The sequence below is a fragment of the Mixophyes fleayi genome, chromosome 1 (genome assembly GCF_038048845.1).
Source record: "Mixophyes fleayi isolate aMixFle1 chromosome 1, aMixFle1.hap1, whole genome shotgun sequence".
Taxonomy (NCBI): domain Eukaryota; kingdom Metazoa; phylum Chordata; class Amphibia; order Anura; family Limnodynastidae; genus Mixophyes; species Mixophyes fleayi.
In genome coordinates this window covers 223,109,707-223,124,360 of record NC_134402.1, presented here as the reverse complement: position 1 = coordinate 223,124,360, position 14,654 = coordinate 223,109,707, and the positions used below count along the sequence as shown (strand labels likewise).

Here is a 14,654-nt window from a genome sequence, read left to right as displayed (position 1 = left end):
ATTACTAACATTTGGAAAAGTGCTCCTGACTGATCTTACTGGAGAAGGTTGGAAAGTCACACCAAAGACAGCACCGAGTGATAGCATCCCCACTATCAAAATGAATACTGATAGACCTAATTTAAGCATTAACAGATTTCACCAATCACGTTATTTTTTACTTCAAAGTCATTTTAACTTTGAATACACGGAAACAAAATAAAACATTATTTAAAAAAAAGGAGACATGGAGGAGAACCCCAGTCCAAGGCCTATTCTGACTGCTAATCCCAACATTATGGTGTGTGTCAGAAGTACGTTTGGATTATGCATCTAGAAAAGCACCAGTGGTCTCTGCTGACACTCTGATTCAACCGGAAAATGCTTCCCCTGTCACACAGGAGTGACTAAACTATAACGATGCTGCAGGTACCGCTTTCTGAGCAATGTTTGTTTGGTTCCTGTTTCCTTCACCAAGTGAAACGAGCATCAAGGACACTAGCGATTTACTAGCTTCAAAAACAGCACTATCCTATTAGGGATAAAAGGGTATATGTTTATAAAGCAAGGGAGTCTATAGAAATTAGATAAATGCAATGAAGTGTAGAAATGGCTCTAACATTCTATAAACGCAAAATAACACACAACAGTCAGACAAATCAGTAAAATAGTCAGAAATATTAAAAAGGGTAAATGTAACAGACAATCTATAAAGTGTTTGTGCTGTTTTTAGGCAAAATATGAAATAAACATTTCCTATTAAAAAGGCGACTGTTACATGAAAATTGGTATACCCCATCTCCCAAACCCGCTCTCCCACCAGGCTCCTTTCCCAATCACTAGGTATAAGACAGACAGCACACTCCTTGAAAAAGACCTACACTAAGAAACGCGTTGGGAAATTAGGGCTACTGGATCTGGAATCTATGAGGACCCCATCTATACCATCTAAATAACCAGAAAAGTGGACCCCAGGGATTTATAACTACAAGCTTTCTACCCACTTTTGTCTGGTAGGGACCCTCATTATACAGTAGTCATAGTCCAGTTTTTATATGCAATTTTTATTTTTATATGCTATGTATGTGCAATAAATATTTGTAGTCAGACGGTATCACACTAGATTCGCTTGTTTTTTCTCCTTTGCATTTAATATTGAGAATATCCATTTGGGAGGAACTCTCGAGTATCCCCATGGAGGACCCTAAAGAAATTTGAAATCAGGCCTACTATTTCTTTCCATATTGTAAGTGTTCTCACTTAAGGAGTTGGGTGAAGATACCATATATGTCACATGTTATTGAACACGTTTAAACATTCAAGGCACTTATGTATTTTGCATCTGGTGAGTGGATTTACATAAGAAGAAAACTTTGAATGGAAGCCGATTATGTTTTAAAAAAGCCACATTCGTCACACTATAGATCACCTGTTGCTACAATATTATACTATGTTGTGTTTTGTTTTGTTTTTTTAATATTTTTTCATGTTACACCATCATATGTAACGGAGGAAAAGATCAGAACAGTGTGATCCACGTATCTACTCCTAAAAGATAAGTATTTTGAATTACTTTATCCACTTGTGTATGTTTATAAGAAGATAGGATTTATAGTCGGCAGCGCTGAATTATTCCTATATACATATATTTTTGATTAATTCTATCTGGAATATTATGTGATTCCAATAGGTGGTTGGCGCAATCTACCCCTTTTACATACTATTTTACACTCCTGGGCATAGCTGTATGTCATTTAAAAGAACAAACAATATTGTAAGCCAAGTCAGAGTTAAAATCATGGTGTCACATACAGTTTGGAAAAGCTCAACCAGTCCCAACTGTCTAGTAACGTCTTGGACTTTTATTGTTTGTAAATTGTGAGAATTGTAAGGTAGGTGTTAGGGTTATTGGCTATACACACACAATGGTTGAAATTGTGTATATGGTGGTATGCCATACCGCCACTCCTCTTACTGACTTCATTGCAAAACTATCAGACGACATTCACTTACATTCTCATTACAGTTTTCATACTCCTACTTCTTAATTTCCACTGTATGTATCTATATCTATTTATCTATTATCTCTCAAATCACTGACATAACATTACAGCAAAGGGGAACTTTGACAGAAACAAACAGTAAGAACAGAGTTGAGTAGTGATTATTATTATTAACAGATGTCCAACACACCACACCTAATTATTGATTTCAGTTCAAGCGATCCCAATTCCAGTAGTGTAATCCAGAGGCAACTAGCAGAAGGATTAATAAAATGGTCATGGTTTGTGATGTATAGCTTTTCTTAATTTTATTTTTAAACTAAGAATACGTTAGTAATAGGAGGCCGACAATGGTGTATATATACATGTCTGCAGACATGAAAAAAGTTGGTAAAGTTCTGAGCTTAAAAATGAAAGGGAGCTCATGTGTTCAATATGGTTTAACAGCAGAATTGTTTAATGTGTTCCCCCCACTATGTACCCCCTCAACCCTTCCCCCTTTAATTTTGTGTCCTTTCCTTACCCCCATCCCTTTTTTCTTTCTGTACCCCATAATTTTTGAAAAATTAATAATAAAAATACTATTGATGTTAAGAAAAAAAAATGAAAGGGAGTACAGCACTGAATAGGGTGTACAAACCTGGCAAACACTTTCAGAAACCAAGCAGGTTATACTGGGTATAGTTCTGTATATAATTACTATTTATTTGATCTTAAATGTGTGCATAGTTGGTATGCTAAATATACACTTTTTTGCCAGATAAAAATTATCCATATAGACAGCAATAGAAATAATAACACCCTAGACAAATGCAACCATGAAAAGTAGCATCCATATGTGCATATACAATTAAGCCGTCACATCGCAGTTATGCATTTAATGTGTCAATACAGTACCACAAGATTGTGGAACTCCCTTCGCAACCCTATGGGGTGCGAGCGGAAATCCTAGCGTTGCAGTAATGTGTTGCCACTAGCCGCGCGTAGTCGGCTTAATTGAATATGCCCCTTAGTTTCCCCAAAAATGTTTTCGCTGCAGTGGCTCTTGAAATGTGCATCTCTCTGCAACAGCATCAGTACAATACTATTGTACAGAAACAAGGCACTGTTTCAAATGTCTCATTTCTATCTATTATATTGATATTCCAAGAAATGACTGGAAGAGAACGCCATATATAGTTTTTTTCTGGGGAAAAAAAGATAATACTTATTATCAACACAAAACTACAAAAAAAAAAATAATTGTATTTTTGGCAACAATCAATGCACATCCCGATATTAATACACTAAATACATAGCTTCACATTTTTAACTGTAATACTTTGCTACCAAAACCCTACCCAGAAACAACCACTACCGGTTAACCATATTATCTCAAAACACTTGGCACACCATATAACTGGAAGAGATAGAGGGAGAGTGACCCTCTTTTGAGTCCAGAATAACGACAAAAGTACTTTATTCACCAATGTTATAGCAAAACATGATACTTGGCCGCTAACATTACAGCAGTAATCTTTACTAGGGGTACAAAACTTTAAAAAGTACATCATTGACAAATACACTAGTGCAAGCATTTAATTACATGCACCAGAATTGTAAGAGAAGAAAAAACACTAAACAGACGACAGACAATCAACTTGGGTAAAAAAAAAAAAAAAAAAGCCACTTGTAAAACCAATGTCTAGCATTTGAACAGCGCACTCCCTCCCCCTCCAAGGAATATGCTGGAAAAGATAACTGCATTTATGTAAATGCAGTTTCAATAACATGTCATATTTGTGGGAGAAAGACTCCTGTTTTATTAAGAAACACCACCTTAATCTAGATATTACTGGAAGAAAGAGACCCTCCCCGCTAACATTATTGGCTTAGAGAGCCCTCCCTTATTTTATTGCCAGAAAGATCCCCTGATCCTAATATTACTGGAAAAGTAAGAACCCCCCTCTCATTGATAATGCCGAGAAACAGACTTAATACCAATTTACAAAAACCTCCCCTGACTACACCATCATACTATTATCAATTAGTATGCTAATCGTTGTATGGCTGAACAAATGAACCCCCATTAAATATTTATACAGTTTAACCCAACTATCCCCAAAATAATATTAAAGACTATCTACTTCATTTATTGTGAAACAAAGTACAACTAGATCCTGATGTACTGGAAGAGGCTTAGAGCCCAATGTTTCTAATTATCCCCTTCCAAAATCAAACTGCTTCTGATAACTAATAATGCCATCAATATCATCCATCGAATACTCCTGAAATGAAAATAAACATGAACATATTGATGTTACAGGATAAGACTTAACCTGTCACATAAATAGAGTAACCTCTTCAACAGAAGACAATCCCAAATCTTTTGCTCATCAGGAGTTTTAGGTTTTCACAATGCTCCTGGAGGTAGCCAGCATCACCAAATGATCAAGCAAGGAAATCTCTACCATGTTTCCGGGGGAAATGCATTAATAAATCCCCCAAATGTAGGGGAGGGCTGGCAAATTTCAGCCCGGGGGAGGGGGGTGTTGGGGGGGAGACGCGACTCAGCAGCCTATTTTAAAGGGAAAAAAAATGCAGGTGGCCCAGTGACCCAGCCCAAGGTAGCGCACTATGGGACCGGACCGGGTGGGGGGGCAGATTCCCCCCTGTCCCCCAGCCCCCCAGCCCAGCCTGCCCAACTGTAATATATTACCAGGCTACAGCTTATTGTCAACTAATGCTATTATTCTGTACATGTTTTGTGCATAAATAGTAAAGTAGTAACTGCCAGCGCGATATCTATAACCACCCATTGCATACAATGGACTCCTGCCTTGCTATATACCGATATTATAAAAGACTCCAAGGCCTCTGACACTGTTGTTACACAGGACACACTCTTATTTTAGGAAATGGTCAGCAAGACACAAAAGTCGGAACAAATCCACAACGCTTATGGAATTTATTCTATTTGTGCGCTATATGTATGATAAAAACAGTAGCAACTTAATAGTTTGTTTCTCTTTCCTTTCTAAAAGTTTCAAAGTAGAAATGCAGTTGAGAAAACGTTCTACATACACACACTGAAATATAACGATCCAACTAACAAAATAAAATGCAATATATGCCATACAGAAAAATAACCATGGAAAAAAGAAAAGAAAAACCCTACAAGCATGTGGCAACAGCAAAACATGGAAATACAGTTGCCTCTGGTAACTAGGTCTTAGACTTCCACTTGATTCGTCACAACCCAAATGTGACAATTAATCAGAGTAACTGGATTTCTATTTTCATTGTCAACCACTTTTTGCCCTTAACATACGGTATTACCTTTTCAGCAAACATAGTGTTTATTGTTCTGTGAGGGACCTTCCCAAGTTGAAACGAAGAAGGAAGAAAGTGTCTATAAAAAGGTTTTGACCTGCCCTAATTTTATAGTGACTTGCACATTACAGATAATGATCTTTCCTTACATGCTAAGTGAAACTAAATCTCTATGTTTCTGTGTGGTCATGCTAACACTCACACTGAAACTTGATGAAAAGTTTATTTAAATACTTTTCAGTCAGAAATGTGCAAGCAGAACAAGTTAGAGAAAGTTAGCCTATATCACAGTGCTGTGTGCCAGTGGGATATCAAAATTAGGAGTACCTTGTTCACTGAGGAAACCTTCAGCCACAAATGCAGTTGTGACATGCCAACAGAACAGGAGCTGGAAAGCGGGCGACGGCTGGAGACACAGAGCCTTACACATGACAGCAGAACATCACAACAGCTGGGTGCCCCCCTCCTCCTTTTCTAGGATCTGCCCCCTTATGCTTAATTTTCTGCTGCTGGCTCTCCTCCCCATACGATCCTACCTCCCTCCCCCCAGGGCATGCATGGCCAGCCCCTGATCCCACTTCCTCTCAATGCTCTTCTGACTTTCAGGAAATGATTCTATGAGAGGATTCCTGGCAGTCACAACACTTACTGTGCCTGGAAGAAAGCTCCACCTCTTATGTACCTGTACCTGCAATGCCAACCAATCGCTGCTAATTTAACCCCTCACCTTCTGGAACCCAGATAGATACAATTTTGCAAGACAGTGGAAATGTTCTCACCCTCTCTCATTAACCCCTTCCTTGCTGGAGAAATGAGATGTGCCACAAATAGGTAGAAATCACTGGTTTGTGACTTTCTCTCATTAACCCCTTCACTGAAGTTAACCCATTCATTTGTCTATTCTTAGGCATGGATTCTTCCCATGTTCACCCACCCCCACCAGCCCTCTCAATGCCCCTCAAGGGAGCAATTGAGTTGAAGGGAATGGAGTGGATTCCAGGAACTTTAATATTTACAGCAGACAGTGAAGTCACATTAACTTTAGCACCAGCTACAGGAACCAAAAATAAAGACCTCTCCACATGGTGCAAATGCCCCCACCAACTCCTCACAGAAATGTATTATAATCAAGTAATACTCTCTGGGATTACAAAAATGTATAAACATAAAGCACAAGTGTATAACTTGTAACAGTGTTCTTACTTCCACAAAAGAGAGAAACTGACCTACACTACGGGATCTTGGAAAGAAAACACCACTGTATAAAAGCAATGAATACCCCGGAGCTAGTAATTTGGAAACCAAATATTTACTTTAAAAAAAAATAAAGAAAAATGTTGATGATGACCCATTCAGCCTCCAACATATGCTGACATTTTCGATAACCCTAGTATACTCGTACACAGCAAGGTTTAACATATCTTAAGATCCCACACAGCATTAATAAGAGTAATACTGGACACATACAGTAACATCCTGCAGCTATGCACGAGCGTCAAGATCAGAGTCCAATTTACCTACGTATATGTGGCAAAAATGGACGTGATTCAGCAGTTCGGCACTTGGACAAAGTGGCATTATCCCTTCTAGCTTCAATGGGCTTGTTAGAGCCATCAGAAGGTGTCTGTACATATAGGCCAATAGGGGTCATCTGCAGTCATCTTCTGAACACATTTACTTACATATATAAAACATCTATTTTGATTGCCAATTGCCCGTAGCATGTGTTGCCAGAATAAAACCGTTCTAGCAACGAACGCAAAAATGCTAAAGATGGATGATGTGAACAGACAAAGTGATTGGGCAGAAATATACAGGACATCCTGAAGGAAATGGCAAGTAAAATCTTGGAGAGCTGTAGTACTCTTATAGGCTTACTTACTAAGATAATGCAAATAGCACAATAATGCAGTATCTGTGATTCTTTGCTCAATCAACAGCAGGTGAACAGATAGACTTGGCACAGTAATAGTAAAAAAGGGCTTGTGAAGTTAGCACAGTCCCTCTTACACTTGTACACAATACACACACCTTCCTGGGATTTTCCACATCAAGAAAACTGGAAATTTAGGAAGATTTCACCCAGTACTCTTGACACAAATAAAAAGGAGGCACAGCGAGAAGGGTTGTATATACATAGATTAGAGAGAATAATGCATAAGTCCTCTGCTGCAGCTCAGTCTGATCACACATACATTACTGGAAATATCATTGCACAACATTACGCAATACTCACCACAGGCCACCAGACAGTGAAAGGGTCAGTAGATGGGAGGGAAAAAGAAGCAGTGAGGACAACGCAAGAGAGAGAGAGAGATGAAGCAGGAAACAGTGAGGAATAAAGTGACAGAAGAAGGGTGCAGAACCTCAAAATAAAAATGTATGATACACAAAGTGTGGAATGAGTATAAAGTTAACAAGTGATGTTGCCCTGGATTGATGAGCAGGTTAATGTGGAAAATTAAGACAAATAGAAGGTGGGGGTAAAGGACACGATGGAACCAGCCAGCAACATGACAGGATTTAGAACAAGCCTGGCCAACCTGCAGCTCTCCAGGTGAGACTATTGGCTGGCTATCTACTGGCAGAGCATGCTGGGGCTTGTATTTTAACAAGACCTGGAGAGCCACAGGTTGGCCAGGTCTAAAATAGAAGGAAATACACATGCACATGCAGGGTAATAGGGTGTGAATATAGAACACAGATGGTACAGAATTGGGAGAAAAATAAGAGCAGCATGCTTTAGCAAAAAGGTAAACAAAGTAAGAGTTTGTTTGTCAGGACATGTTTATGTATTAAAGAACTGGGGATTGCTGGTTAGGGTATCTGGGGAGTGAGCAGTGGAAGAACACAAATGGCCCAAAGACAAACATCTCACCTGGACGTAGGTCTGGTTCTCGGTAAAGTAATTAGGGAATGGTGTTGAGAAGTTCCGACTGTAATAATCTGGTGGACCATTATAATGTAACCTGTGGATAAAATAGAAATGCAACATAGACAAAATGAAAGGACATAGAGGGCAAGTACCACATCATAAAGAAAGAAACTGGTTGAGTGGTGACCAAGTGGTCTGTTTTTGCGGATGGCCAGCAGCAAGAGATGTCGGGAAGGTAAGCGACGGAACTTGCAGAAATTTAATGCAGAAAAAATGAGGGCAATTGGCAGGTGATGGGAGAGCAAGGGTGGACGGTCATAAGCTGCAAGGTCCCAAATCCCTGGGAATGTGTTATTGTGTTGACAGAATATTGACACAAGCTAAATGGCAAGTTTGCCATGTGCTGGAGCATGGTTCGATTGTGCATTTATTCTGCCAGATGGCTCACTACAGGTAAAAATCAAGGGGCAGACAGTGCAAGAAATGAGGAGGGTCACTGCAGACAGAGGAAAAGTGCACACATTTGTTAAATAAATACAGCATGGTCGGGGTTTGAAAGAGCATCTGCAGTGGTAGAGAGATTTTACAGCATGCTAATATTACACAATACACAATATGGAGGGATGCAAGAAAGAAAAATGGGTAATCTAGAGCCAAAAGTGACTAATGGGTTACAAGTTTGAGTGATTAAAACACAGAGCTCCATTTCAATTTTACAGAGAATGCAGTATTAAAAAGCTTGGGTTACCTAATAGAACAGGGCAAATGTACAACACATTAACCCTCTACATGCTGGATATAAGCAACAATATTTGGCAAGCAGAAAGGTGAACAGGGAGAGACGGAACTTACGGATCTAGGCTGGTGAGAGGAGCATGGGGCAAGCAATGAGCAGGTGAATATGAGAAATGTGTCCACTGGGTACCAGCCAGCGTCGGGGTCTGAAATCACAGCAAAAGTGCATCAGAAATGAACCATACCCATCCCTATTATTCTGGCGATGCCTGTAAGAAGAATTAAATCTCTAGTATCGCTTAATTATTTGTACACATTTAATGCTTATAAAAACCTGAAAATATGAAGAAATCAATGATCCCTGTTGCTGCTGCTGCTCAGCCCAGGCTCCACATGTGCATGAGCAATCTAATGAGATGTTCACCAAGACAGAGCAGGCTGGGAATGGATCTTTGGGTAAGACCCGTTTTCACCTCCAAAACCCTTTCCCCTTCATTACAGTTCAAAGACAAACTGGAACTGATTCTTTCCACTTTCAAGGATTAGAAAAACTTGAAAATAAGGGGCATATTCAATTGTCGGCGGAAACGCAGAAAATGTCGCGCTGCGCGCATTATTGCCGTTATTCCAGTAATAATGCGCGTAAAAACATTATTACGGTAGTTTTCTCGCTGGATTTGAGCTCGCAGCTCCCTGAGCCGCGAGCTGAAATTCAGCTTACTATTACTGTAATAACGGTAATAGTTTTAACGCGGCGGGATATTCAAACAATTGAATATGCCCCAAAAAGTTGCTTACTCATTTTTTTAAAAAAACTTTTCGCTGCATAGGATTAAACAATGACATATGATATTTCTACCACTATTTCTCTTATGATTTAGGCCAAACACCCTCAAATTTGACAAAACATCCCTCCTATTAGCCTTTAGCCTTCAGGTCTAATCTCACACAAATGCTATGATCTGAAATTGAACATTACAGAGGACAAAGTCTCGTACTTCACGTAATAACTATTCTACCTGGAATTTGAAGATCTTATGTTCGCACATGGGAACTTTTCCAATGTTACAAGATACCAATTCATAGTGGAACAACTTGTATTTTAACATTCCATCTTTAACCAGATATTATTGCATACAGCAATATGCATAATACTGTGCAAAAGAAAATGACAAACACACAACGAAGAATATTTCTTCTAGCCTCCAGGATAACCTTCATATTCAGTTTTCACCATGTACATGTTATCTTTTAAAACCAAGCCTTACAATCCATTTACATCTAGTTATAGCATTATTTATGCAATTACCCATGTAAGACGTATGTATGTATAATTACGTATATGTAAGTATGTCCAGTATCCCCCCTTCAATTATGGGCTTCATTTTCTAAACAAAGTAGACTTCACTCTTTCAATCCAAGTTGGACTGCAGCATTCAGATATGAAGATCAGCATCTACTAATACTACTGTAAATAAGGGACATGAAAACTGGTGCACAAGTAACTTTGCAAAAAGAGCACTATAACTCATACTTGCCAATCAAATTGAATTTTAATTTTGTAAACTGTACTACAAAATTTGTAGTATCGAAGTAACTACTTTCAGTTTAAGCTCCTTTTGGCAGAGTTACCTGTGTATCAAATTTCATAACTGTCCGACATTATATTTAAAGACCCATGATTCAAATATAGCAGTAGGAAGCCTCACATCAATCTCCGACAGAGTAGGCTGGTACTGCATGGCAGCTGTTGAGCACATTCCGTTGGCTCCGTGTTGTGACTCAGGCTGTGGGTATCTCCCCCCCCCGTCCATCACCGACAGTGTGCAGGGCATTAGGGTCCTTGAGGTTGCATGGCGTCAGTTGATCTGGAAGAGAAAGTGAAACAGAGAAAGTGAATGGCAGTGCAAAAGAAGGCACAGGAGCAACAGTATAAAAGAGGGCACAAGAGCAAACAACAAATTTAGAAAATGTGAAAAGGCATTAAGAGTAATCAATAAAGTGAACGCAGGTGTTTATGTTGATGTGAAAAGTTCAGGCAATCTTTACTATAGAAATCAATAGACCATTTTTACAGGTGCCCAAGTTGTTTAACCATACAGTACAAACAGCTACAACCCACCCATGAAAAAAAAAAAACCTACACCCCAGTCCTATATATCCTAAAGATTACAAAACATAACTTAAGCAATTACTAATGATAGAAATGAACAAAATGATGCAGAAGGTATGAATGTAAGGGGAAATTGAAGAAAATGTTTGAGGAATGAGGGAACCGTTTCATTATACGTAAAAGGGATTCAAGATGGTAGGAGCCAAAAAACTTGACAGTTTCATGGTATATGGAATTCAATTAAAAATATAATAAAGTTGAATAGAATGGAAGCAACATGTATATAAATTGATATTTTATTTCAACGAATATTCTGAATTAAAATGTACAACTTAAAGTTGCACCATCTGGTAGGGTGAAAAACAAAATCACCCTACCCAGCTCTCCCTTACTAGAGCCCCGAGGGCTGCTTCTCCATGCAGACATTGTATTTAATGCTCTTCATATCTCGCAGCCCTGGCCAAAGACTGGGGACACGAACATTACAATAGGGGGCGTGACCAGGCAGGCCAATAAAAAGCAATTTTAAGTAGTTAGAAGAAAGAAAAAAAAAATCCTCAGGACTTGAGAATTGAGAAGCCCTAGGGACAAGGAACAGTTTCAGCATATAGCTACTGGGGCTCCATTAAAAGGAAACCAGCAGGTTGGTGAAAACTGACCCAGCACCTGGGAGTGCTTCTTCAAGTAAGCCTGTGATCTGTAAAAAACAGAGGCTACAGCTGGGTATAGGCTACAGGTTTCTCAGCCAATTATCTTGCCAACAACACGATAAACGACTGTTAGGTTCGATATCGCATTAGTGTGTATGCTCCCACGATCATGTTTTATCACATCAAACCACATCGTATCATTTGATTTGATTTTATAAACGGACTAAAAATCACTGTAAACGATTTCAGGCGAATTCTGCAGTGTGTAAGCACTCACGACCAGCAATGTAGGCAGATCGCCATAGAGTTTACAGAGTCATGATCTTTTCAGCCAATGGTAATGACAGATGAAAAGCACAGATCTGAAAGTAAATTGTGTAAGTGTGTACACATAAATCTGCATGCTTATCGGGACTTTGATAAAATTGTTAAAGATATTGCATCGGGAGGAATTTTCTGCAGTGTGTAGCCAGCTTTTCTGTGTATATTTACAGAAAGAGAACTTGGGAGGTTGGTGCTGGTCATTTAGAAACTGAGAACAGTAACAGTGCCATTAGAACTATTCTAGAGGGGAAAAAAAATCAGTCACTGTAAAATGAATTTACACATGGTTATGTATCATCACCAATTATACACAATTGTAAACAGTTTTAATAATTTTGAAGTTTGCAGAGAACGTGCAGTGTTATCATTAGTGGGGATCACTACACATCTGGCTTCTTTAAGCCACTGCTCTTGTTCCCTTCACAGAGAGCTTGTGTTCTGAAGTGGCCTCCATATATTCCTGTTGATGCAGTGGAGGAGACACTGCGCAAAGTGGTGGTGGAAAGCGGCAGTGGAGAGGTTTCTGATGGCACCTAAAGGATTATAGAACTCTGCTAGACGGGTTCCAGGAGGCAAAGTGTCACAATGGTCCCAGTGAGCTTTTACAGTCCCTGGGATGCAGGGTCTGGCCATCATCCCTCTGAAGCCGATTTCAGATAGATGGGGGGAAACTACACCCTGTAGCAGATCTCTTGAGATAATTTGGATGGGAGATTTGAAGACTTAGGGCTAGATTTACTAAGCTGCGGGTTTGAAAAAGTGGGGATGTTGCCTATAGCAACCAATCAGATTCTAGCTTTCATTTATTTAGTACCTTCTACAAAATGATAGCTAGAATCTGATTGGTTGCTATAGGCAACATCCCCTCTTTTTCAAACCCGCAGCTTAGTAAATCTAGCCCTTAGTCTTCCACCCGACTTGGAGGCGCCAGGGTGCACTGGCAATGTGGGGAATGGGGGAGAACAGCCCCTCCCTGCCACTGAGTGTAATATGTGAAGAGGTCCAGGCTGATCCACATGAACGATTAGTGAATCAACCTGGTCTGGTTAAAGGAGGCATGGTGCTGGATTACCTAGGCCAGCCTATGTGTAAAAACTGTAGAAATCTGGTGGCAGCAAAGCCCCCTGTAAAACACATTCTAAATTCTGAGTGTGTGTGTCCCATTATTGCTCCTCAATTTCGTGTAACAGCTCTTGTAAAAGCTACTATTGAGGAAAACACTACTCTTCCTAAAGACAATGCATAACATCTATTACCCCCTCTAATCCGTAACCCAGGTGTCCTGCTTTCAACCTAGTGCCAAGTCAATTCTCTGTCTGCTACCCTGAAGTTTTGATTCAAAGTAAGTGGTCAGGAGGAAACAACCATAGTCACAAGCAAAGAGGTGCTACACATACCACCATCAATTAAGTGGTTCCAGGTGCCAGTGAAGGGGTCTGGAAGAATACCACAGTGGTGCACATTGTTGGCGAGTGTCTGGTGACTGAGAATCATTAGTAATGGCAGATTACAGACAGTAAGAGGAATCCCAAGACAAATCTGTAAAACTGTTTCTTCAGAGATAGTAAGCTCATCCAGTCACAGGTAAGTTACCCATATAACAAGCAATGAATGATTCTTAAGGCACATTTCATATATGATGCATTTTTCAATATTGATAATTGTAAAAATAAAGTAATTGATTTTCTTGCAGACAGAATTGGCTTAGTTAATTAAATGATGCAAGAAGGACAAGTGTCGGGCAACACGATGGCTCAGTGGTTAACACTTCTGCATCACAGCACTAGGTCATGAACTGGATTCCCTAACAGGGCCTTACCTGTGGGGAATTTGTATGTTATCTCCGTGTTTGTGTGGGTTTCCTCCCACACTCTAAAAATATATTGGGAGGTTAATTGTCTACTGACAAAATGAACCCAAGTCTGTAAGCTTCATTGGGACAGAACGGATGTGAATGACAAATATTCTCAATACGGCGCTGCAGAATTTGTGGAGCTATATAAATAAATTGTGGCGTTGCAACCAACTTAATATTAGATTTAATTAGTTTAACCATATCAAAACCTCTAAAAGGCCCTGTTTGGTTGCCTCAGTGCAGAATTCGTTGTTCTCTTGGTTTGTCAGCATATTAAACACTTTGGGGAGAGTCAGTAAAGGGGATTCCCATCTACATTCCCTAAGGACAATACGAATATATACCACTCCTAAAAGGAGAATAGATGTGTAAGCAATGTTATTTACAGTGCAGGCAATTAAGTCGATGCCTCACCCACTGGATTTTTAGAGTATGACACAGGCTCTTACTAACATTTCTTTTTTTTCTTTTTTTTTTAATAAAATAGACAAAGTAGCAGCTTTCCCCCTTTATTTTGAATGGCAGTTTAATATTTTGCCTGTGAGATTTGAGGCTAAATAGTATATGAAATGTCTTTAAGTGGAATATGTATTTAAAACACACAGATTTTTTTAAACCCCAACCCCATTCTCCAGGGGAAGAGCATATTTTATTAAAACATACTACATGCAAATGCTTCATTGCTGTGCGCTGCCATACTCCCTTCACTTACTAGCACCCCATCAACAACATTATGCTGCTTACATCTGAACAACCATTTCATAAGCATAAATGACACATGCTAGACCAGCAGCTCCCACTGACCATG

At 39.4% G+C, this 14,654-nt stretch overlaps 1 protein-coding gene across 3 annotated transcripts in view; it reads right to left on the bottom strand.

Moving 5' to 3' along the window:
• The window catches only part of SBNO2 (strawberry notch homolog 2), a 57,172-nt gene that overhangs the window by 36,422 nt on the left and 6,096 nt on the right, over positions 1 to 14,654 (bottom strand). The window contains exons 2-4 of one of the 3 annotated variants that reach the window (XM_075205884.1): positions 10,614 to 10,772; positions 9,022 to 9,110; positions 8,173 to 8,263 (exon numbers count right to left, since the gene is read on the bottom strand). In XM_075205884.1, the coding sequence (XP_075061985.1) occupies positions 8,173 to 8,263; positions 9,022 to 9,110; positions 10,614 to 10,739 (306 nt within the window). In that variant the 5' untranslated portion in view covers positions 10,740 to 10,772. Of the gene's footprint in view, positions 1 to 5,621; positions 5,757 to 8,172; positions 8,264 to 9,021; positions 9,111 to 10,613; positions 10,773 to 14,654 lie in introns of those variants that run through there. The other 2 variants (XM_075205892.1, XM_075205899.1) reach the window with 2 other exon arrangements.